Raw genomic sequence first — 27,076 nt, forward strand, 5'->3', positions numbered from 1 at the left:
TTATTAATAATAATAATAATAATAATAATAATATGCATTATTATACAGGATTTATACAGAACCAACAGTTTGCAGAGCACTTTATATACTAAAGGGAGACATTACAGTTACATTATAATTCCATACTAAAGGATAAGGAGGGCCCATCAAGCTTACAATCTAAAAGGAGGGGCAAGTGATACAAAAGGCAATAACTGTGAGAGATTAGTTAACTGAAGGCATAGAAATACAGTCATTAAAGGAGAACTATGAGGTGAGTGAAAATCACTCATCCTCCTAGTTGGAGCCGACGTGTCACACGTCAGCTCAATAGATCGGGAAGTGAGCAAACGCATACTGTCGCTCGTTCACTTCTCGATCATCTCCCTGCAGAGAGCCGTGACTGCCACTCCGCGCAGGGATTCTCTCTGTCCTGGCTGCGGCGGTCTCAGTATACCGCAAGCTGTAGCTCGCGGTATACTGAGCTTTGGGCCACGGGAGACACTAGTATATGTCCTCCCGTGACCCTTAAGAGAACTATGGGGAAAAACACTAACCCCATAGTTCTCTTTTAAACGAAGGTGGCATAGGCTTCCCTTAAAAAAAAGAGAGTTTTCAGGGCCGACATAGTAAGAAATAGCTAGATAGATTGGGGTATGAGCTCCAGAGGATGGGGGAGTCATTTACCAAATGATAAAAAAATAAACAATGCTGCTACTATAGTCTTGTGTTCTCTTTGTGATAATGGATTAGTAATTTGGGGCTGTTTCACAAAGAATGATAGAAATGTGCAAAAAAAAGTCAACCAATACGTAATCCTCTTTCATTATCCGAACTGCAGCAAACTAATACCTGATTGGTTACGGGATATGTATGGTCTAATGTCCTTTACAAAATATAAAGGTTCCCACAATTTTTCACTGAATAATCCTGTCAATGTATTGTCTATTTGAAAGGGTTATTCACAAAAGGGTGAAGAGTTTGGAGATGGCAGAAGTGAACAATCTAGAATAAAATAGCTGATTTGGAAAAATCCTCCAATTCAGCTCACTTTCCACTTCAGCTATTTTGTCCTAGATTGTTCACTTCTCCTGCCTTCTCCAAACTCTTTACCCTTTTGTGAATAGCTGTGCAATCCCCCTTTACCACTCTTCAGAAAACACTGCCTGTGTAATTCTGTCTTGGTATAGTTATAACAATACTGAGTTTGTCTGACAGAAGAAAATAGTTTAACTGGATACAAACTATAGCAATTCTGCTAAAAGCAAATCACTTTATGTTATTGGAAGTTCAATCACTACATTTAAAGAACAGTGACATGAAGATTTGATTTTTGGCTCTGGGGTGGAAAACATAAAATGTGAATTAAATTTACCTCTGTAGCTGCGATCCAGTTATCATCTGCTGTACAATTCAGATCCCAGTATTTGCACTGGTCTCGGCCCACTTCCAGCCCCTGATTGTCACTCTGCAGTGTCCTGTGTGTCAGGAATTCCCAATAGATCTCTGTAAGACCAACTATTCCAATATGCAGTCTGCAGAACAATGCTCGGGAAAAGGGAATGTGTCTGAGACCCGTGACCTGAATTGTACAGCAAACGGTCTCTGTATTACAGCTACCCAGGTAAAAATGTTTTGCAGCTTAACACTTACCTGCCAGATTCTAACTGGATATTTATAAGGTTAGCCTTTAAAATCTAAATGAGCCAGTTTAAAAACTTACCTGTACAGCCACCATCCTCGTATCCATAAAATCCTTGGGCACAGACATCACACTTAACTCCTGCCACTCCACTAACGCATGGGCACTGACCGGCATCATCGCACACTCCAGAGTTTGAACCCGATAAGCTACAGTTACAAGGCAGGCAGCCAAGGCCAGATGTCAAGCCATAGAACCCAGGCTGTAAATAAAAACATTGAATCAAACGTTATAGAGATCAAAGAAAGGAAATCAGTTATAAACTGATGCTTATAAAATATATTTACAGTCATTTCCACCAAGCACGTATAAATGAATCAAGGTCAAAGTCATAAGTAAAGTATAACATCAGATATAGCTTACAAACTATGCTGCCTGAATGAGTATTTTGAAAACCATAATACATTTCAAATTAAAGTGTAATTGCAGTTATTTGCCTTGTTGGATGTAGTGGGGAAGGGATAGGTCTGTATTGCTGTCTGTGTCCTTAACAAAAAGATTAATCCATACATTCTGTCCTGGAGATTATTGTCTTCTAGGCAGAAGGGAAGATAAATCCCTAGAATTTAAAAGAGAATTCAAAGCCAACCTTATTTTCAGTTTTACTTCTATTTTGGGTCACCAGCACAGGATCCCAACAAAAAAATTATGTTGGAATACACCCAGCTGTCGGATTGAAAGCTGGCTCTGCCTCTCTAGAGCCAGAACCAGCTGTGCCCACTCCCTCCCCATCTGTCCCTCCAATGAGTTCTGGAGAGAGAGAGAGGGGACAAGGGAATACCTGTGGGAAGTGGTGGCTGACAGTATCTTCTCTATACAAGAAGAAGGCTGTGGCCTGGTTCACACCTGGGCGTTTTACAGCGCGTTCCTACCCGCTGTAGAACGCTCAACATGTGAAAACCAATAATTGCCTATGGGCATGGTTCCCACCTGGGCGTTTTACAGCACGTTCCTAGGAACGAGCTGAAAAATGCCCTACGCCCAAAGAAGTACAGGAGCTTCTTTGGGGCGTATTTGCCGTGCGTATCCATTAGGATACAGCCGGACAGCCCTCGGAAACGGGCGTTTGTGGCGCGTTTCTTTTACCGCAAATCGCAGTAAAAACGTGCATATTCCGTACGCCCAGGTGTGAACCCAGCCTGTGAGATGAGTGATCAGCAGTTTGTGATTGCTCAGCTCTCAGTATATAGAGCTGGCGTGTGACAGCTACAGTGTTTCACACACCGACTCTCAGTATTGGGAAGAGTACATTTTACTCTCTTTAATAACAGCAGAGCAAAGTTTGAATATTTATAGGCAAAGTATGGCTTTGGGAAATTTTTATTATTTCTCGTCACCCCTCTTTTTTCCCTGGTTCACTGTCTTTGACTGGCTGGGCCAGGGTGAAATAATTCTAGCGCATGCTGGCGGCAGTTAATTCATCCCAGCACATTATATCATTATATGTGGTCTCATCCAAAATACCAACTCACTTGAAGACTATTAGTCCATGTGGACTGCCTTTGACATTATTTGTAGCTCAGGTGTTTTATTATCTAGTCGTAGTCTAACATAAGCTCCACATCAGCAGAAATAGGAGTCTAAAGGTGCCCATACACCTTACAATTATCTGCAGATTTTCTGTGGTCAGATGGAAAAGGTGCAACAGATTGGCCCAGGTGGAGATTACTCCTTGCACACAGTTAGATGGAGGAATCTGTTGCCCCTTTTCCATCCGACCATAGAAAATCTGCAGATAATTGTAACGTGTATGGCCAGCTTAAGACACTCTACTACCTAAACACCTCTTATCCCACTGCATAATAATCCACAAATACAATAAGCTGAAGAGCGCAACTACCCAAATAAATACTGAGCAGCCTGATGTAACTGGCTGAATGGTTTAGATTACAGTAGTAGGTGTGTGACTTACAGTCAAGATGTCCTGAATTGGCACCAGGAGTCAGGTCAGCGGTACTGGTCTGTAGAATGCCGGACTGATATGATCAGAAATTGTCCCCAGTCCGCGTACTCGGCTGCCCAGGCCGAGCTGCGACAGCTGGAGCATGAGAAGGAGAACTGCCCGGCGGCTGAAATACACACTGAGCAGTGCGTTGCTGTGCTTTGTGTGGAGCGATCAATGGGGGATCCAGTGAGTGTTGTCAGTCAGTGCTTGTTTGTCCGAGGGAGATGTACTGTACTGTGAAAACCACATGCAAGCTGAATTGGCGGTAAGCAGGCTACGCGTTTCGAGGGTAACCCTCTTTGTCAAGCCTTAGAGTGGTGTAAGGTGGCGGGAAACTACTGTCTTTTAAAGTTGACAGGGGGGAGGAGTCAGATCCGGATTAGTGCTGTGATAGGCTGAGGCGCCGGAGGACGGACTGTCAGTCTCCTGGGCACCCAGGAGATGATTTCTCAAGATCTCTCGCACTCTGATCTAATTGTCATTCTGGGGCCCATGTGTGATCTTTATCATAATATTGGCTATTATCATAGATTATTCCAAATGGGTATTACTGATTGTGCATATCGGATGGTCTGTTGCTGAACCCCTAAGAAATAGGTCTCATATCAAAAAGAGATTTATTTAAGATACTATATTACATTAAAAGTGGAACATAAAATGGCATGTAGAAAACCTGCATCATGATGTGAAATGTAAAAAATACATAAAATATATAAAAAGTATATATAGGAAAATGTGTAGGTGGAGAATACATTAAAAAAGAATAAAACTGTCAAATGTATTTAAAAATTGATTAAAAATTGGTGATCATTCACCATTGGAAAAAAAGAAATGTAGTTCTAAACCTATTATAAGGTGACTACCTACTCCCGATATGAATATTGGTGGTAGCACCATTTTACATATAGGTCCACCTGGTTCACCCAAAGAGCAAGTCGGGGAACCTATGGACAGCTGATGGATTATGTGCCAAGGCCTGGCGTTTTGCCTACTTAAACAGGATCTCCTCGGTGTGTGTGTGCACACTAACATCTACGAGTCAGGGTGCTAACACACCACTATTGTTGTTTATAATCCTTCATAACCTGCATCCCAAGACAGGGAAAAAACAACAACATTTTGTTCTGGTGAATGGAGACACACTAGAGAATGGTATGTATTTCAATTTCTTCATTCAGCCCATTGGGTGTTAGAGTATTAAGTTTATAAATCCAGAACGTTTCTCTTCTGCATAGTAAATGAAAACGTTCTGATGGAGATAGGTGTGTGGGGATGTGCTCGATTGCAAACACCCTCAGGTCCTGGATGCTTTTTTGATGTTTGATGGTAAAGTGTTTTGGGACACTGTGTTCCAGTTCGCCCTTGGCAATAAGACGCCTGTGGTCCCCAATCCCGGCCCGTACTGGGCGTATAGTGCGACCAATGTACATCAACCCACAGGGACAAGTGAGCCCATAGATCACATGGTCATGCGAGCATGTGATAAATTGCTTCATATGATGTACCTTGTTGAGATGGTCAATAAACTGAGACTGTCCGTGCTGAATAAACTGGCAAGTAAGGCATCTAGGCTTTTTACATTGGAAGATGCCGACCCTATTGTCAAAGATTGGGTAGTTGCGCTCTTCAGCTTACTATATTTGTTGATTATTATGTTTCACAGGGCTCCTCTCCCGGTTTTTGAAGAGCTTATGCACACCATTTCCCAGAAACTCAGTAAGTGAGAGACTTGGCCACATTACAGTAGTGCGCTTTCATATATATTTGTTTCATATTGACTTATCCCACTGCATAAGCACTCACACAACCTCTTCTTCAGCATATCAAAATGGGAGTTGATTTACTAAAGGCAAATAGGCTGCTCACTTTGCAAGGGCATTTTCTCTTAGCTTAGTGAATGAGGTGAAGCTCTTCTGACTTCCATCATTTAATATTGCAAGCAAAAATACTGCTTTTTGTATCTTGTACATGATCGTGTTTTCTTTGCAAAGTGTATTTTCACCACATTTACTAAGCTGAGGGAAAATTCCCCTGCAAAGTGAACGGCCTATTAGTTTGTAGTAAATACTGCCAGCAATTATTTGAAAGCTATAGTTCCAGTGTGTATAATGTATATATGAATACTCAAATGAACTTTTATAGGTCTACCTAACTCAAAAAATAAAAGCATTTTTTAATTTGATTTGTTTTAGTCCTGAATATAAAAAAACAACAGTATGAAAACAGAACACGTCTCCTTTAAATCTCCAAAGTATGTTTTGTGTCTTACCTCACATTGATCACATTTTTTTCCGATGACGTGTGGTTTACAGTCACACAATCCAGTGTCATGGTGGCACATTGAGGAGATTGAGCTGTCTGGGTGACACTCGCATGCTTAGAAAAGATAAAAAAATTAAATGTTAAAAACTCCATTAAATGAATACTACCTGAATGTTCCAGTTTAGTAATAACCCTCCTTTTCCCTACACCAGGACATTAATACCGGCCATGTTGGGGCTACTCACTGCCAGTACCAAAATTAGCAGTGATCTGGCAAAGCATTGCAGCAGTAAGGCACACTTTCATGGCCTGCCATGCATGGATCCCCTGCTGAAACATATATCACCGCTGTTGTTTTGTTGTTACCATCCAGTTTTTTCCTCCATTGCAAGAACTGAGATTACTGGACCCATGTTGGTCTATTGGGAATCGGATGTAAACAGACATGTGTCCATTTACATCAGATCTGGCATGGTGAGGTCTGTGGAAACAGAACTCTGATCTGTTTGTTTTTCTGGACCTGGCTGGAGACGAGCGTAACCGGATGTATACAGGCGCAGGTATGTCCACAGACTAACATCAATCTTCTGATCAGGTCCACCTGTCAGTTTTAAAGGCCCCTGTGACTGGTCAGTACTATTGTTGCCACTGTATGTAGTCATTTATATCTAACCCTTTTTCTGACAAAGCATTTTTTGCACACATTTTATAATCCACATTTTAGGCCTGAAAATTACTTAAAACCCCCAAACATTTTATTTTTTCTGAAATCAAAGACCCTATAGAATAAAAAAAACAATATTAGCGCAACTCTTTATCAACGCAAAAATGTTGTAAAAAATGCTCTTAAGTTAATTTTAGTGCCCAGAAACACAATATAATACCCATTTTGTAAAATATAAAAGATGAAGTTACAACAAGTAAATAGGTACCCAACATGCCCAAGTTACAAATTGCGTGAAACAAAATACTGTACCCCAAATTGTCCACAGGCTAAATTTTAAAAACTTGTACAGGTCATCAGTTTAGGCATATGCATGAATATTGGCCCTAGAATTATTGCTCTCAGTCTGGCACAAGGGGCGATACCTAACATGTGTAGCGTGATTGTCTTTTTTGTAAGTAGGCACACAAGACCCCTGTTTACGTTGATACACGCACACTTGCGGTGGCAGGGAACTTTAAAAAACATTTTTATTTTTTACGTTTATTTTATTTAATCTTAATTTTTTTGTTACTTTTTAAAAATGTTTTTACTCAATTGCTATCACATAAGGGGGCTTACAAAGACCCCTATGTGATAGTATACTAGTGGTGACATGTACTCTTTAAAGTGACAGTAGGCACACAGCAATGGCCCCTGGAAGCGATCTGGCGGCAGCTGAGCTGCCAAAAACACTTTGAGTGTAAAGCTGACCTTACACACATGTAAACAGTGCCGCCAGTCTGTTTAAAGGGGCCCACTGCCAGCGACGTATGAGATACGTCAGTGGCAGCGAAAGGGTTAATCATGGTCCCAATTATTGTTGTTTTACAGCTAATCAGGGCTGGATTTACCATTAGGCACATTAGATTTTTGCCTATAGGTGGCAGAGGCTCAGAGACAACTTTTCCATGTTTAGTCATTGTGACATTATTTTTTCCATTAGTAGAAATAGAGTCACCTTATATATGCTTATATACACAAAATGTGTAAACCAGGGGAATGTTATGGGTACCTACAGGTTGTAGTGTCCCTCTGTCCCTCTTTCCTCCTTAGTTGTCACTATTTTTGGTATGTACAGATATCTATGAAAAATCACTGTTTGACAACTATAAGTGTTATTCTGTACTAAAACCTTTATCTATCTCTAAATATGTTCTGATGGCAGGTGACCCTCATCTTCCATCTATTATACAAGCTGAGCTATGTGCAGCAATGAGCTACCCTAAAACATTCTATTGTAGCATATGTAGACAAATTCTCTGTAGTATCTTTCACTGTCTCTTTTTGCCAGGTCCAACAAACCAGAAGATTATTATTGTACTAGAATTGTATTAGTCTTAATGTTTTACAATGACTGCAGCCTTATTTATGCTTAAGAACCTGAGAGGGAATAATGTTTACTAACCCAAAATTAATTTTTTGGACAACAACCCGAGCAATCAGAGAGCGTCTTAACACATTTTTAGTGATATTTTCTATAATTAAACTATTGTAAGTGATTAAAGTAATTATTTGGCAGCTTGGCATCCCACTGTATAGTGCTGTTTGACATACAAACAATGTCCCTCTGTTTGGGGAGCTACATCTCTAACTTCTGATTGCTTCAAAATCAGATAAAAGCAGTACAGAATGTTATACAATTAACTCAAAGTAGTATTAACCTCCCTGGAGGTATGATTATGCAGGATTTTAGCATGCCAAAGCGGTACGTTTTTCATGGCAATTTGTTGTTTTATATTGTAGGCCTGTAATTCTTAGTAAATCTTAGGAATAACTCACTAAATCTGTCCAAACAAAAGTCCAGTAGACATTGCGGGTATGATAAAGTTTGAAACACAAAATCATAAATTATAATATAATAAATAATTATAAGAAATTATAATATAATAAATAATTATACATTGCCCAGAAAATTATTCATTTACGTTTTTGCCCAATCACTTGCAATCATCATGTTTTGTTTTTTTTTACTTTTCAAAGTATTTTATTGGTTTTTAACAATTTTCCAAAAGGAACGTAACATCAAACATAAATGTTGATACATACATACATTAATAACTTATGCGCAAACAGTGAAGTTGTTGCATAAAACGGAGCTAACAGTCTTGAGACGGCCACCGAAGGAACTAGTGGGTAGGTGTGTAAAGATTCACATATGGCACATAAAGAGTTTGACAGCCAAGCCCTGGCTATGGTACGTTTGGCCGCGGACAGTACCTGTAGCATTAGTTTGAATTGTTGGTTAGTGATAACTGACGGTTTAACATTTAGGAGAGCTGCCTGTGGGGTTGGTGGAATATGTGTGTTCATTAGGACAGAAATAATTTGAAAGACCTTACGCCACAACAGGACCACCACCGGGCACAACCACCACATGTGGGAATATGTACCTCTTTCTCCACATTCCCTAGTGCATAGACCATCACAGGAAGGCACAAAGTGCATCGCCTGCGTGGGTATTATATACCAACGAAGGAGCACCTTGTAATTGGCCTCAAGGGTCAACGCATGTGTTGAGCATGATATGGTGTTTTCCCAGATTTGGGACCAGGTGTCTTCATCAATTGTGGCCTTAAGGTCTGCTTGCCTTATATTTAGATTGTAGATCCGAATACGGAATTATCTGATTTACACCTATAATGTCATGTAGGGTCGTTACTTTGTTATTGGTCCAGTTTCTAAAGGATGAGGGAGATTCGAGGCTTGGAGGGAACATGGGATTCCGAAGTATAGACAACAGTGGGAGATGTGGGGAGATGAGTCTGCTGGAATATTTGACTGAGTCCCATATCTTGAGGGAGCGCCGGGTGATAGGATTAGTGAGGGAGGCTCTGGCACTTGGTCTTAGCCATAGGAGATTGTCTATGGCTATGGGGTCACAATCTATCGCTTCCAGAGAGACCCATAACGGCGGTTCACTCTTGTCATGATATTTGGCTATAGTGGTTATTTGTGGAGCTTGGAAATATTTTTGAAGATTTGGGACCCCCAGACCTCCATCTCATCTGGTGTGGTACATCACTCATTTGGGGAGGCGAGGTTTCTTATTGGCCCATATGAATTTGAAGATCTTGTGTTGGAGCACCCTCAAGACATGGGACTGAACAAAAACTGGCAAGACTCATGACGACTTTTTCATCTGTGCGATCTGATCCAAAGTGGTGGCTGCAGAACAAGGACCTGGTGATTCAGGGTTAAGGTGCAGTTCCTCAAGTATGGCCTCGAGCTCCGACAGTGAAGAAGCTTGATGTTGTCTGCCTTGGTAGGAGAACGACAGCTTAAATGTGAATCCCCATCTGTACAGGATCTTGTGTTGTTGAAGGGTGCGTAGCGCCGGTTTCATTTCCCTCCGTTTCGCTATGGTGGATGGGGCAAGATCCGCAAAGATTTGATATTCATGCCCTTGGAACACGAGGGGTTGTTTGGCGCGGGCTTCCTGGAGTATGGTTTCCTTGGAGCGAAAATATAGGAATTTTGCGATGATGTCACGTGGCGGCCCCTCTGGTTTGCGGCGTGTGAGGGCTCTATGGATCCTTTGAAACTCTAATCTTTCGTGTGGTATGGACGGAGCCAATTCTTGGAGCAGTGCCGTGGTGAATGCAGGGAGATCTAGTATGGATTCTGGTATCCCCCTTATCCTGATGTTGGAGCGGCGTGACCTGTTCTCTAGATCCTCCATCTTGGATAGGAGAATGGCATTGTCTTCCCTCATAGCATCCAGCTCCCTGTCATGAGTCTCAAGAGTTACCACTGTGACGTCCATTCTGGATTCCAGGTCTGCGGTTCTGTGGCCCAGATCACGGATTTCTTTAGTTAGCTTGTCTGTGATCTGCTTGGACGTTTGCTGCAGAGCTTTTTGTAGCATTCTATCGATCTTTTTCAGCAGATCTTTCTGTAGTGTGTCAGCCCTGGTGGGGGAGGGAGAGCTGGCCCTGCTGTCTGTATCCTCTCTGTTAGAGTGAGAGGGGGAGGCTTGCTGTGACTGTCTGGCTTGTGAAGGCTGCGGCGCCATCTTGGCAGGGGTGCGGGTCTGCCTCTCACCTGCTAATCTCCCTCTTGGCTGGGATCTCTGGCCGGCGGAGGACATGGCCGCGTCACCCGTTCCTTCCCTCGTCTGACACTGCAGTTATTGCCGCGATGTGGCCGGGGTGAGCGGCGCGGGTTCCCCTGCTATGCCGGAGGGACACGGAGCTGCTCTAAAACATGTCCGCTCCGGATCACCGCGCGCATGCGCCCCCCAATCATCATGTTTTTGAACAGCTGTTTCAGCTCAGCTTCCCTGAACTTCCTGTCCAGTACAAGATCACAAAGGACAGTGCAGACTCCAGCAACTGTTTATCTACTAGATTAGAGAAGAGAGGGGGCCACGGGGAGGGGAGTAGCTTGATTTGCTGTGCCTGTGTGTTTGTGGAGACAGCCACAGCTTACTAGTACACCCAAGTGTGACTGCATTTCTGCTTGAGAAAGGATTCACTCTAAAACAAATATTAGGGCCAGTGCTCAGGGGACCAGCTGATTCTGCAGGAAACTAAAACTTTGAAACATCGAGGAGCAGCAATCCTTGTAAGTGATTTAATCAGAATTTGAAATAGATTAAAATCCTTTTGACTTTAATATCACTTTAATTGAAACACCACCGCATTCGTTTAGTAAGCCATCCAGAAAATGAGCAACCACATCATATCTTACCAGTACAGTTCTTCACAAAAATGGCATCCCCATGGAAGCCATCAGCGCATCTTTCACAGTAGCGCCCAGCTGTGTTACCAATACATTTCAGACACTCTCCTGTCACTGAATCACAATGGCCATCTTCAAAGGGGTCTATATTGCCATTACAATCACAAGGGACACAGGACCCTCCCAGCACTGATGGATTTCCATAGTATCCATTGGCACACCTGGAACACAGGATTAATTCTTTAAAGGCACTATAAGATCTGACCCTTCAAATAATGTCATTGAAACAAGGTGGGTGTTGTTAGATCATTATTGAAACCATGTATTCAACAAGCACTTGAAATGATAATTAAACTAATTAATACAAATTGCTATGCTGACACTAAATAAAGATTATTTTATCAGTAAAACTTCTGCCATTGCACCCTAATTAAAATATATAGTAAATGCTATATTATGTAGGTCTTTTTATGCTTCTGTCTCCAATTAGGGGGTTTTTCGTCACTTTCTGTCCTTCTAACCCCTGTTACCAGGGTGGGATGTGAGGAACAAAAAGCAGTAAAAATCTAACAGAGATTACAACTTTTCCCCATACTATCCAAAATTGGAGTTGGGCTTTAGTCTATAATACACAGAACAAAAGTGCATGTGACATTATTGAATAAAACTGCTGTATAAATCTCACACCAAAGCCTCACACCATTTGTTACAGAATAATAAACCTCAGTGAACCTTACAGATGAAAAATTGCTAGAACTGACATTCTGTGAATACACCCAATGTCTTAAATAATGGAACAATAACACAGCAATAGATATTATTCTTCTCAGTACAGTTCAGTGTTAATAAACATGCTTTCCAATGCTTCCCTTTAATTACCAATCCCCTGGATATACTCTCTTTCATTGCCTGGTTTAAATTAGTCATCAAACCTGTATAATTTGCATGTGTCAGCAATTAAGTGGCTAAGTTGGCGACATCAGTACTAATAGGTTCTTGGTGTCCCCAATAAAGAAAACTGCCAAAGGACGTTACTGTGCTGACTACACAGCACCAATGTGTAACAAATTACCAGGGCTTTTCAGAACAAATCAAAAGCAGTAAGCTGATTTTGACCCATTCAGTACTTCTCTATTTTATAGCATCAGGAATTGTAATTTAAGATTTCATCTCTATCTTCACCTGCAAATGAAACCTGGAATGCTTTCCACCCTGATGGCCTTCTGTATGCTTCATTCCACTTCTGCTGAACCAATATAAATAGCAGCAGAGAGAGCTCTTTTCATATAACAATCTATGGGGTGAAAGGAACCTTTCTGTGTGAAGACACACAAAAGGCAAGAGAGCAAGAATTTAAAGTGACATTAAACTCAGGAGTTAAATCTTAAAAATGCATTCAAGTACCTTAACAAATAACAAAAATGTAACTTATTTGTGTATCACTCGGCTGTAGATCCTCAAATCATCTCTGAATTTATGCTGACACTGTCCTTCCTTCTGGAAGGTGGCTACTTTTGTTTCTCATGGTCCCTGTGTGTGTTGTAAAGTAGCCACCTCTCCAAGCTTGTTCCTGGGATGGACTACAATCTCATGTTCAGTTTGCTTATTTGTATTGAGATTGTAGTCCATCACGGGAGTGAGCTTGGAGTGGTGGCTACTTTACAACACCCACAGAGACCATGGAGAACAAAAGAAGACAACCTCCAGAAGGAAGGACAGTGTCAACACCAATTCAGAGATGATTGGAGGGTCTGCAGCCGAGTGCTACACAAATAAGCTACATTTTTGTTAATAGTTAATCTACTTGAATGCATTTTCAAGATTTAACTTCTGAGTTAATTAGGGGAATGGAGGACCAGAGCTATGAGACAGGGCTACTGAACTTAAACATGTTCACGTTGGAAGTAAGGAGATTAAGTGGGCATATGATTTTAATGTCCAAGATGTTCAATAGTGACAGCAACATTGGCAACAAACTCCTTAAGATTAACTACATTACAAAGACTAGAGGCCACCACCTAAAATTGGTGGAGAAAAAATTCCAGCACAAGGGGGGAAGGGGGTTCTTCACAGTAAGAGCGGTTAGGGTCTGGAACTCACTGCCACCGGCAGTGATTTCAGCTAGGAGTGTAGAATTGTTCAAGAAACTTTTGGACGATTTCCTGAGGGGCCGTAATATTCAGGGATACAAGTATTCCTAAGAATGAGTGGACCTATATGGGTTGGACCTGATGGACGTATGTCTTTATTCAACCCCAGACACTATGTAACTATATAACTATGTAACTATGGGTCACTTTAACTGTGTTCCAGAAAATTCTACAGGTTTACCTTCATAAAAGCTTCGATTGAGGCAAGAACAACCTCTACTTTATATGATATCATTATTGATATTATTTCAATAGTTGAACATGTCTAATTTAAGGATAATTTTGTTTTTGTATAAATGAGACAATGTAATTTCATATTTTTAGAACCTGCATTGCAACAATATATATCCAGTAATAAGAAGCCTTCATGGGAATTTACATACTTTTCACACCGTGGTCCAGTATAACCAGGTGCACATTGGTCACATATCACGTCTTCTTCTCCAGACAGATAACAAGTTGGACTAAAACTGAAACAGGAAAAAATATGTTGATTTATTGACAAGCAAAGTGTGGATAATATTAGTTTTAGTACTAAGGACAAAATTACATCCATAAATATTAGCAATCAGTGGCATGCTGATTATAACTTATTGCTGATTATGACAAGAGGAAAAGGCTCTCACTTGTTGGAAGGTGCATTTAGAGGACAAGCACACAGCTGGCAGTCCTGAGGTGTTCCTGCTGTTGGATATCCATAGAATCCTGGAATGCACTGGTCACAATGGGGACCTGTAGTATTGTGCTGGCAGCCCTAAAGAATTGCACAAAATACCCCATATAACAATAAGGCACACGCACATTTTGTTACGAAAACAACAAATCCTATAAAATTGTGAGAACTATAAGTAACATTTTACTATTGTCAAAGTGTTTGGGCAAAAAAAACAAAATAACATATTCAGTATCTAGCTACGATACGTGCGCATTTCTTGTTTAACCCTTTAAAAGTGCTGCAAGTACAGAAAAATACCTGTAGATCCGCCGGATATCTGGTGAGCTCCTAACTTACTATTTAAGCTGACAACTCACTGCTTCTACTGCACTGGAATCATGAGCAATGTTAATGTCAGTCCTGCACAGTTCAACTCTGCCAGACTATAGGACTAAACCCTTTTTCCTCATTTCTATAACATAAGTGGGAGATATTCTGTAGTCCAGGAGAGGAGAGCTCAGTCAGGACTGATAACACTGTTTTGAATTTGAATGCATGCAAAGGAAGCATTGGCAACTCAAAAAGGAAGTTAGGAGCCAACAGGATCACAGCATTTTAATAATGTACCTCAGAGATGTACTGATATCATAGATAAGAGACATTCCACCCACATTATGCAAAATTATAGAACATTTAAAGGAGTAGTCTGAAAGTATTTCCCTTCAGAATAGTGTAAGAAGGTGTATGCTTGATCCAAAAAAAGCATATATTGTATTTCCAATGTGACTTTCCGAGATTATCAGGAGACAATATATGCGAGACTGAACTAAGCAGTCATCACTTTTTGCTGATATAAACATTAACAAGTACAAGCTAGTTATTGCTGATCTAAATGCACTTTGGAATTAAAGATTTTAGTGGAAGAACACAGAACCATTAAAACAACTAACTTACATAACAAGCACCATGGATATCACAGTCTGTTGCATGGCCGTTGCAATCACAAGGCTGACAAATTCCACCGAAGAGGGTTCCACCAACTCTATAGTATCCAGGTATGCAAGACTGCAAAAAACAAATGTTGTAGCCTGAGACCCACTTGGCAATACTACAATATTCAAGTCAACATTATTAGAAGCAGGTTTTCCTAGGATCTGTGCAGGAAAACTATTCTGGCTGCCTGAATGACCCATCTTCCTATTGGCTGAAGAGTTTGACAAAGGTTTCGCCAATCAACACTCTACTTTATATATGTTCACTAGACACAAGGGATATAAGTAGGATCAACACCTCCTTAGAACACTAATACCTCCTCAAATCGCTTGGCCTCCTCTACTGCTGGCAAAGGGGTAGCTTCTTTAAATGACCTGCCTAGCACTAGAAGGAGAGCTCCCTTAAAATGTGAGATATGGCTTTAGGTGCAATACAGTAGTATAGGTACAAATGCCCCAGGACATAGTTAAGGACATAGTTAACCTCTTCCTTTTTGGTTGGGAGGAACATTAAAAGTACCAACCCCTCTGATTAAAACCCAATAAACCCTTTCCAGCTAGTTGGGAGTTAATTAGGTACAATGGACAACCTATTCATGCTGGCAGATGGAGTCACAATGCCTCTCTAGCCCTTAAACAAAGGCCAAGGGGATATTTTTATTTGACATACGGTATATATTTTTTAATGAACAACCCAACACACAAGTCCAAACAGATGCTCTAAGCTTCAACCTGCTCACCCCAAATACTGCCAGTGTTTAGTTAAAAGGAAATATTAGCTCTAAATAGACCAATGGAATAAAGTATGTCTAAGGTTGCAGGCAGATCCACATAATAATTACATTAACCACAAGCACCAATCAAGGGGCATTTCTAAAAACCTGACAAAGTGAGCAATAAAGGCTGAAGCCAATCAGATTCCAGCTCTCTTTTTTTTACAGTAAAGGCTTAATAATAAAAGCTAGTAACTGACTACTTTTTATAAGCAACACATCCTGCATTTAGATGCTCTGTTTTTCATAAATCAGACATTTGTAATTGAGAAAAATAAAAGTAAAGCCTACAGCAAACTTAAATAATCAGTCAAAGTAAGCCCAATACCTCACACGATGTGCCAGCATAGCCAGGTGGACATTCACAGTTTTCCACTTGTACAGCTGGCAGGAGGTCAATCACATTAGGTGTAGCTGTATCAAGTGTTACTGAGCTTAGCCTAAGAAACAGAAAAAACATTCAAAATGCTGAATTTATGTATAAATGAATATGACTTTAGCTATGTAATACAAAAAACTGTGGGCACATGCCATATAAACTATTGTATTGCCACAGGTTTATAGTAAAATCACTTCCAGGAGAAAGCATTTCCTCAGTTGCCTCTTTCCCAGTGATCAGGCTGCACCACTACAATGTTGCAGCAAGTCACAAGGTGAGAGACTACAGTAGGGGATTATCTGTATCAGACATTTGTGACCACAACCAAGTACTGCCCTGGCACCAGGATTTACAAAACTGTGCCATCTGTGAGCCAGTCCTATAAGTAGATGTTGACTCTGGATAATGCCTTATGTTCTAATGGAACTGTACACTTATGCATTAAATAGCATGCATACATGTATGAAGAAAAATATATCTGATGCTAGGTCAACTTTACACAGAATATACAGTATAGTGGTTTTGTATATATTTTTCTTCTTCATTCTTTGAGGTATGAACTAAAAGTATTTCTAATCTTTGTATCCAACCAGCAGGGGCTCTAGGCATCATGTCACATGGTTACCTATAAATAACTGCTATGTTAAAAAAAAAAGGTTGTTGCTCACGGTTGCCAATAGCTCAAGCTGACATATATACACACAGAATTTAATAAATAAGAATAACAACTCTTCTACCCTCTCAGAGTCTTAAACTACACAGCTTATGTTCGGTTCTTTCATTTGAAAACCCATAATGTGAAACCTGTGCCATGGGTGCACTCTGTGTTCAATGTGCATTTGTAAAACAAACATCTTCTATAAGGTGACAAACATCGGATATAAAACTGCATACCAAACCTCAGATAAAAATGTTTAGACTTATAAAATAAATATAAAATTGAGCCACAATCATGAAAGTTTATGTTTAATACATATATTCTAAAATACATTCTTAATATTTGAAATTCTTTGTGACTACCTGGTGACTGCATTCTTGTCATTGTTATAGGTAGCTCGTATCCACAGGCGATTAATATTAGCCAGAACAGTCATTAGCCTGTCGCGATCCAAGGGTCTGTTTGTATAGAAGTCCAGAAAGTTTTCCGGAAGCAGTTTTATTTCAGCTGTGTGTTCTTCATATGGCTGCAGGAGCAAACCTTCAGTCCTTGTGACTATGGTGATACCACTTCCCTGAAAAAGTAGTAGATACTCTTGTCAAATCTATCAGCTGCTGCAAGACATGCTGAATGTACAGTATGTATGTAAGAGGTTTGCTACTTATAAGAGAAGGCAATTAAATATGATACAGCGACACACAAGGGACAAAATCACTGTGTGTAGCATCCAGTTTTCTGTCCTTCATTTTATAATCTGTCCAAATAACAAGTAATTTGGACCTGTTTCACTGGTGTGGCCAACACAGTTTTGAAAAAATCCAATGCAATGAAGTCTACATTAAACTGTATGCCCCAACGTCAAACTGCCATAAAGAGTTTGTATGAATTTACAAACAGCCATCTACATACAAATATGGCTTATTTGTATAAGGTTTCATTGCCATTTGGTGAAATCATTAGTAGATCAGCAGGAAAGCTTGACCAACATCATGGGTTTGATTATATGATCAAAAAGTGGCCGCTGTCTGACATCAATCTTTTAAGGAGGGCCAGCCCTTGAAGATATTTGAAATAAAAGAGAAAGTAACAACTGAATAAAAATGTTAGAGGACTGAAAACAGTGGAAGAAAAGGCTAACAAATCAGAGAAAGCAAAAATGAGAACATGGGATAGCCAGAGAAGGATGAGAATGATGGCTGCAAATGGCAAGGATCTGAGAGACTCACACACAGGACTGGGAAAAGAATGGGTCATAAAGAGAAATGCAAGATAAAAAGAACAAGAAAGAAAGAAGAAAAACAAGAATAAAAGATGACATAAGTGAAGAAACAGTGGACTCAAAGCTAAGAACTAAGAGAAGACTTGAGTGACGGCTACAGACAGAAATCTCTGGAAGAAAAGGACTAAAGATACAAAAATGCTGAATTATGAGTAACAATTTATATAAATGAATGGAGAGAAAAAATTTGCTTGATAGCTTTGTGTAGTGGAGAAGGTTCGACAAAATTAGTGGCTGAACATATTGAGGGTTAAGAGCTGTATTTCCATTAACATCCAGCAAAACAGAGTTTGAATTCTGTGAAGAAAGCTACTAAAAGGGTTTAAAATATTTTTCTGGTAGTTGCATTAGGGACCCATCAAGAGGATCAAGCGGAGGGCTACGGTAGTCCCAATAATCAAAAAGGGGGCTGGGTGCCAACCTGGGAACTATAGGCCGGTCAGTCTAACATCGGTAGTTTATGTAAAATGAAATACAGAGAACAGCATACCTATGCTCTGACTGTGAGAATTTCCGTAAAATATTCAGGGAGCCCTAGAGGCATAAGAGAGGGCTGGAATGGAACGGGACATGTATGTAACACAGACCACACACTATAATGTAGAAAAGTCTGCTCCTGTACATAAGTCTAGGATTAGACTTTTTTTATGGTCACCAAAGGGTCATTTTAAGGGTAAAACTATACTGACCCTTTTACAACCACATGATGCTTTAAATCTCCACTGTTTCACTTCGAGGAACACTGGCAAGTATATATGGTCCACTGACTGCAAAAACTCTGTGATTGAGCATGACAGGTTAGAGCAGGCATATCAAACTGGTGTTTTAGGAGTCGCAAGCAGCCTTCTCACTTCTTCTCTGTGACTCTCAGTGGTTTTAGGATAAAAAAAAGTGTTCTCAGCTATTCTCCACTTAATAAACTACACTTTCTTACAAAATTGTGCACCTAAATTCTTCATGAGATGCTTTATAGCTCCTTTCTATGGGATTACATATTCTGGAAAGGTCCAAGTTTACTATGTGTAAAAGTGTATAAAGTGCCATAATCTTTTCTGGAATTAAGTAGGTGCGGAACTCAGTAGACATAACTACATAGTCCTCTGAATTCTTTTTCTTTTTTAAAATAATAAATAAATGATTTGTGCAATGTATTAGTAAATCCATCATTTATTAAAACTGGACGTTTAAGGTACCCACTTATAAACAATATATAACAATTTCACCAGGTTTTATTTTATATACACGTCATCTTAAAAAGTATGAATGAGTGGAAATGGCTCATTTGGCATACAGTACATAGATACCCCTTTTCCTTTCCGCCAACGATAAGGTTAGTACATATAGACTGTTTATTTGGGTGGGGTGGGGGGGAAGAGCTATGTTACTATGTCACTAACGATAGGATCAGTATATATTATGCCACTATATCGCCAACACTAGGATCTGCATATATAGAATGAAGCTGGGGAGCTATATTCATTATAGCACTTCCATCACAGCCATGATATCTATATGGGTAACTAACTATTATGACAGCATTAGGGATTCATAATGGGTGGGGGTATTTTGCCATCCTCTGTTGGCTGAGTTAAATTGACATATCACCTTCTATGCAGATTATTATATCCCTTATTTACCATATGGAGGAGTATAATATATATTAGCAGTAGTGTCTGTTTGTGGCACGTAACAAATCCTTTTCATTATCATTCATACATTTTTTTATTTTAACTTAAATTTTGAAGTATGAAGTATTACATTTGGAAGTATTACATATAAATTATTGTAACGTCAGAGTTTTGCTGTTCTTTGACATTCGGTTGGAGGGGTCAACCTGTTATCCCCGCGATCGCCCACCAGACTTTTAGCAGAAGCTTCCATATACCTGGCTTCAAGTTGGTTCAATTATCATATTAAGTGAGATTATCAACTTGTTAAATGAAGGTTTTTGATTGATACATGGGACTTTTTAAAACATTTTTTCTATATACAGTATATTTAAATCGTGCCTCAGATACTCCTGATGAAGTAGAGCGTGAATTCATGAAACGTGTTAAGTGAAATGCATCCAATTGCCTTTATCTCAATGAAATGTGAAACATACTTTTAAGTGTTGTTAGCTATTTATGACCTAATGGATAATAAGATAATTGGATATGGATAGTTATAGGCATCTATGCATGTTAAATGAACCATTTTCACTATTTGATACGCTACATGTTTTTATTATTTTTAAGATATTGTGTATATAAAATAAAATCTGGAGAATTTGTTATATACCGTTTAAGAGTGGAAACCTTAAAAGTCTTGCTTGATTAAATGGAGGATTTACTGAATTACTGTGGGATGTGGCACACCCAATCATTAACAGTTTTGAGTCCATTGAGCATCATATCATTTAAACCTGGAAGCTTTAGTATCATTTAAATTAATGAAGCCATTTTAACATTATTTTTTATAGAATAGTTTTTGGACAAATGTTTGTAAGTATTCAGCATTGTGGATGAGATAATCTGCCTGGATATGGTTCATGAACAGGTTAACAAATCTTGCTCAAAGTTTGCAAACTTTGTGCTGAACGCAACTAAAGTCTATGGAAGGCAAATCTTGCTATTAAATTCTGGCTGTATCTTTAAGGTTAAACGGAAGCTTTTCTTATACAAAAGGCATGGGAAGCCAGGCGCTACCATGGAAGACATGAACTATTGCCAGAATAAAAAATAAAAAAAACAGTATTGCTGCCTACACAGAAGGCAAACCTATGAAGATTTGGCCAAAAGTTTGCGATTCATGAACTTCGCAAATCATGGTGATTAGCTGAAAAGCCGTGGTAGCGGTGAACTCGAACCACATCCCTATTTCATACAGGATTACTAGGATTATTGCACTGTATCTGGATAACATTAGTTATGAATATAGACAGCAGATACCTAATTACCTGCATAACGAGGTCCACATTAGAAACGGGTTCCCTATCTAAACTTTCCACAGGAATATCATAGGACACTGTATACCTCAAAACTCCCCCATAAGATGTTAGCTGTAGAAAGAAGAAAAAAAATAGATATTATTAAAGACATATTAAGAGAAAACATATCATGCATAGCAAACCTATTCAAAACATATCTATAGAAAAATATTGATATTTATATTAAAATAGCAAAACCATTAAGGGGCACCCCTGCCTCACCACACTTCTCTATAGACAATCTCTCCAAAGAATCCTATTTGCTTTCATGACAACTTTATAGAGGTTCCCAAACTAAATGGGGGTCATTTATCAAAACTGGACCAGACAAAATCTGGAGCAGTTGCCCATGGCAACCAATCAGCTTTTCCCTTCAGTCTGTTCATTAAAGATTTGAAAATGAAGAAGAGAAGCTGATTGGTTGCCATGCACCGCTGCTCCAGTTTTTGTCTGCTCCCGTTTTGATGAATTTCCTTTGATAAATGTACTTTCAGTTAATCTAAATGGATCTGTCAAATGCTACTGCTATCTATATAAAGTATAGGGTACCCTAAAAGAGTGCTCAGCCCCATGCTGTCTCATGGTTTGCTATGTCTATAGTTAAACACGTATCCTTATGTAAAGTGCTTGGTTGTCTTATCTGAATTTCCAATACAAAGGGCTGCTCCAGCCATAGTCACAAGAGTAAGCCACTAAAGACTGGGCAGCCTTTCAGGGGTATTATGGATATTCCAGTTCATTAGAGACTATAGAGTGTATTCTAATTTCAGTTTTGAGGAAGACACGCCCTGTCTGGTAGAATTAAAGTGACATAATTGGATAAACAAGGACTGACACTGGTAAGCATTTTTAAGCATAAGCTGCAAAACTGTGCTGAGCTCTTTAAAATTTAGTACCACAGAAGTCATACTTTATTTCCAAGGTAAGAAGATGGTGCCTCCCAGTAATAGACAGAGTGCAATGTCTTCCTGGCCTCAGAGTTATTGATGCTTATTTGATGAGGACCATCAAACAGGTCTTGGTGTGGGAAAATTCTCTCAGATCCATGCAAGTCACTAACACGCCAGCCATGGATATCAGACATCTGAATAAAAAAAAAAAAATTAATAGATATTAAAATAAAATATTATCAGATTGTCCAACATTTTTAAAGCCTAACTCCAGCCAAAGCCTTTTTAGTTTTGGATAGCTTGTAAAAGGGTTAGAACATCTGCCAAGCTTTTTTTTTTATTGCTGTCTGATCATTAGGAAGGTTTCTCTGCATTTCCTAACTTTTTGATCCATGTCAGAAAAAACAGGGGACCTCTCTCTAACAAGGACACAGAAAACAAGAGTTCTAATAGAGTAGGGTTTTTATTGCTGTCTGTGTCCCCACTGGGAAGATTGCCATTGCTTCCAGTCCAGGTGTCAGACAGCAAGTGGAAATTTCCCTAATTGGGACACATACAGTAATTAAAGCATGACAGTTGTCCCCTAGCCCTACCCCAAACTATCCAAACTAGAAAAGAAAGTTCCAGTTGGACTTTAAAAGTAAGCTTTACCATACGAAATGTGTTTCTGAAGCAGCTGATACATTATGTTAAATAATAGCAGAGCAGCTCCAATCTTCCTTCCAGCTCCATACTAACCATGCACTATACCAGCGGTCGCCAACCGCTGGTATAACCGCTGAAGCTAGGAGGGGCATCAGCACTGCCACTCCTGCAGGCACACCCGCACCTATGTATGTACAGTATGTGTATATATAATGTATGCTGGGCTCAAAATTTCAGGTCATGAGCTACTAGCCAGGCCTGAAAAGTTACTTGCCACTATTTGCCCTGCATAACACAAACAAACACACACAGGGCACAACGCACACCAGCACAATGCATGGGGCACAGTACATTACACATACAGCCACAATACAACGCACAGAGCATTACACATACATCCACAACGCACAGAGCATTACACATACAGCCACAATACAACGCACAGGATATTACACATACAGCCACAGCACAAGGCACAGAGCATTACACATACAGCCATAGCACAATGCACAGGACATTACACATACAGCCACAATACAACGCACAGAGCATTACACATACAGCCACAGCACAACGCACAGAACATTACACATACAGCCACAGAAAAACACACAGGACATTACACCTATAGCCACAGCATAACGCACAGAGCATTACACATATAGCCACAACACACACACGGCACCCCGACTCATCTCTATGTCCCCTCAATTACCTGCTGGCAGGGGCCTGACACTTGAGACTAACGCTGGTCCCATGCATAGTTATTGCAGCTCAGGCTGCATGAAGGGGACCTGCGGCACAGTAAGCTGCTTGGGCCCCCTCCCATGGTTAGCCGGTCCACCCCAGGGCTTCCCCTGTATTTTGACGTCAGTGAAGTTAGGGTGTTCTATCATTTCATTGGACCAGTGACTTTATCAGATCGGATTAAAGTTACGGGTCCAATGGGATGATAGAACACTGGGACAGACCACGGGACACACCTCAGCAATAAAACCTAATCCAATACCCCCTACGTGACACACTCACCCTCTGCTGTCACAGTGGCTATGTAAAAGTGAAACTACAGCTCCCATAACGCTCAGTGCGCAGGCAGGAAGTTATGCTGTCGCTAGGATACAAGAACGGATGCCGTCATGTGGCCATCTTTAATATGGGAAGATGCACGGCTGTAAGCAGCAGCATACGGGCAAGTCATCTAAGATCCCTCTGGGAGTTGGGCACTCGGTCCATGACTGAGTGTCTGACTCAATAGCTTCATTCCCACTCGCCCCCTCGCAGTTTTCACTTGCAAATTGCGAGGGGGCGAGTGGAAATTTTGAGCTCTGCTGTACAGGTTCTAGCATCTTCTAGGATTTTTTTTACTGCAATGACAAAAAAAAAGCATCCATTAAATGTGTCTTCTTAAGTAATTTTATCATAATAATTGGGAGTCGTATTTTTATACCTGAGTTGTATGCCAAAAGAGTTCATCGCAGACATCAGAAACACCAAAACAGAAACATTCTGTGCAGCCCTCTGGATTCTTTTCTTGTAGGTTATAGAATCCAGACTTACACCTGTCACAGTTCTCCCCTTCCACATGTTCCTGAGAAATGGAAGAGACAAGCAGCATGCATGTTATCATAAACCATTCCTGTCCACATATGTAATTGATTCATTGGTTGATTAGATCCTTTCTGGCCAAAAATGCACAACCATATTAAATTAACAAAAAAATATTTTGTGGTGGATTATCTGGACTTGGCTTGTTCATGTGCTGAGTGTAGAGATTTGACCTCTGATTACATTTGTGTATCTGCATTTGAGCTTTGCCCTTTGACATTATATAAACTGTCCTGTGTTGGACTTTGGAATCTCATCTTGTCTTTGCTTCTATGACCATGATTGTATAACCATGATTTTGCTTAAAGATTTGTATGCTGCACTGTTAATAAGACATTCCCAAGGACCACATCCTGGAAATTGTTCAGTAGCCAAACCCATCTTTATCATTAGGGTATATGATGAAGATCCGGCACTTCCTGACCCTGTGTCTTAGTTAGAGCCTTCTGCTACTTGCTGCCAAACAAGTGTAAGCCCCACTTGCCTGCTTAGATCCTAAAACAGTATTCCAGTCTCTGCTTGTCTACAGATTCTGAACCTGTATTCTAGTGCAGTCTCTCTAAATCCTTGTGTCCAGTGCTCTAGATTTAGATTTTAGAGTACTCGTTTCAAGAGTCACTAAGCTCTTCCACTCCAGGAGCCTCAGAAACCCCCAAAATGCCCAAGACAAATAGTGAGCATGTGTGTACTTCAATCACCTAATTATGTGAGGGGAAATTTGAATGTTTGAAGTGAACCCATGTGCACTTTCATTACCCCCTATGCTGTAGAAAATCCTGCATGTTTCCTTTACTTTGCCAGAATTCATATTTTAGCAAATCAAGACCAAATGATAAGAAACCTAATGATATAATGAATGAAAATCTTTCCATAATGCAGATAGAACAGCACACAGAGAAACAATACACATATAACTCTCAGTATCTGGAAAATCATTATTTCACTCAAACACCTGTCCCTTTATCTGTCCTTATTTGGATGTGTTTCTGATGGTGATTATTCCAGCAAACCTAAATCCCCCAAACTCTTGGCATATCATGCATTAGGACATTTATATAGTGTAAACTATACTGCATACACTCACCTTACATATACATTGATCTGCACAAGGGTCATCATTCAGGCTCCCTATAAGGCTGCAGTTACAGCGCACACAGTGAGGGTATCCCTTGTATCCAAAAGCACACTGGTTACATTTTGTGCCGGTATAACCTTCCTTACATGGGCATTGACCCGGAAGGGCACCTTTAAAATACAACACATTATATGGAAAATACCGCACAAGGCACTCATGGCAAGTAAACATATCTTAAAATACCGATTCTAACAAGGTTTTGGAAAACACTTAGAAAATTATTCAATAAAGCCAAACATAATGTCTTCGGTTAAGGAATTACTTCTGTTACCTTGCTATGTTATACATGTCTACCGTTCTCACTAGCTTATTGAATAGCCACATTATTGCTTATGATTGTATTTTAATCGTTCTTTCACTTTTGCAGCCAATTTGGGATGACACATATTTGAAATTTGCTACATATTCTCATTTACATCGCATAACTAGCTGCTTACGATTTTACTTGCTCTTTCATGAAATAACTACAATAATTTTGTTCTTTAAACTGAACTTTCCACTGGAAAGCAAGGGGGTGGGAGATTAATGTTTGTCATAAGTAACCCTGTCTGCAAAGTGCTGGTAGATTTCATTATCAGAGTTGTAACCTAGATTTGGACACTGTCTAAGGTTACAAATCCTGAAATATAGTAAGTTAATAAAGCTCAGATTCTCCCTAGTCTTTCTAGGGGGACAGCCAGAGTTTCCTGTCACACTAAAATTGTACAGAGTAGCTCCAAAGGCCTACCACATAGACATACCTTGAGTAGAATGGTTGTCATCAACAACACAGACAGGACTAACAGAACCAAATGGATCACATTCACATGGATGACATGGAGCTTCATCATAAGGGGAGACCTGAACAGGAAGAAAAATGTTTAGGTACCATTTATTACCTAACCACCACTGGTCTTTACTGGCTGTGTCCACTGTGCATACCTTGTGTGGCCTGTAATAACCTTCTATACATGATTCACAGTTAATTCCAGCTGTAAATTGTGTGCAGTTGATACAAACTCCCCCTCCAATATACTGATCATTAATATTCAAGCTCATGTTCCGATCTGCCACGGTTTGGTCATAATAACAATCTTCTGCTTTATTATGGCAATTACATTCTGAAGAAAAAAATAAATAGTGAATCAATAACCACATAAAATGTCTTAAAGTAAACTGAGATCTTAATAAATCCATGGAGCTGTTTAAAGGAAAACTATAGTGACATTTAATTGTTTTGGCTTTTTAACTGAATTGTAAAAAAAAAGGCTTTAAATTAAACTATTTACCTAGCAGATGACTGGGTATGAAAATGGAACACCGCCAAATCACACTCACAAAATGTCTTTGCTAAAGAAACAAACTACAAAATGAAACTCATACGGTATATGATGCCCAGTAGCATAGCTCACATTGTCCCCAATTATTCCCATTACGTTTGTTCATTTTTGGTGAACCTTCCCCCTGATTCAAAGACTCTGGATAACAATATGCCAAATATTATATACACTGCTACACCATTCAATAATGAAAAATTCCTTTGAAAAACTACTAAATAAAGACCAGAAGGTTTCGTTGAACATCAATACCACTTATAGTAACATGTCTGCCATGAAAGAGATCATTACAAAATTCTGGAAATTTAGAAACATACATTTGACATTTGTCTTTACAAAAGTATGGATGTTCTGGCT

General features: G+C 39.7%; 1 protein-coding gene across 1 annotated transcript in view; it reads right to left on the reverse strand.

Moving 5' to 3' along the window:
- The window catches only part of LAMA1 (laminin subunit alpha 1), a 160,771-nt gene that overhangs the window by 72,480 nt on the left and 61,215 nt on the right, over window positions 1-27,076 (reverse strand). The window contains exons 8-21 of the mRNA XM_018553825.1: window positions 26,325-26,503; window positions 26,144-26,243; window positions 25,353-25,513; window positions 24,111-24,251; window positions 22,039-22,212; window positions 21,099-21,200; window positions 17,244-17,455; window positions 16,173-16,284; window positions 15,034-15,144; window positions 14,051-14,178; window positions 13,808-13,894; window positions 11,284-11,495; window positions 5,896-6,002; window positions 1,703-1,883 (exon numbers count right to left, since the gene is read on the reverse strand). Coding sequence (XP_018409327.1) covers window positions 1,703-1,883; window positions 5,896-6,002; window positions 11,284-11,495; window positions 13,808-13,894; window positions 14,051-14,178; window positions 15,034-15,144; window positions 16,173-16,284; window positions 17,244-17,455; window positions 21,099-21,200; window positions 22,039-22,212; window positions 24,111-24,251; window positions 25,353-25,513; window positions 26,144-26,243; window positions 26,325-26,503 — 2,007 coding nt within the window. The remainder of the gene's footprint in view (window positions 1-1,702; window positions 1,884-5,895; window positions 6,003-11,283; window positions 11,496-13,807; window positions 13,895-14,050; window positions 14,179-15,033; window positions 15,145-16,172; window positions 16,285-17,243; window positions 17,456-21,098; window positions 21,201-22,038; window positions 22,213-24,110; window positions 24,252-25,352; window positions 25,514-26,143; window positions 26,244-26,324; window positions 26,504-27,076) is intronic.

The sequence above is a fragment of the Nanorana parkeri genome, unplaced genomic scaffold, assembly GCF_000935625.1.
Source record: "Nanorana parkeri isolate BGI_ZX_2015 unplaced genomic scaffold, ASM93562v1 scaffold7, whole genome shotgun sequence".
In the NCBI taxonomy this organism is placed as follows: Eukaryota; Metazoa; Chordata; class Amphibia; order Anura; family Dicroglossidae; genus Nanorana; species Nanorana parkeri.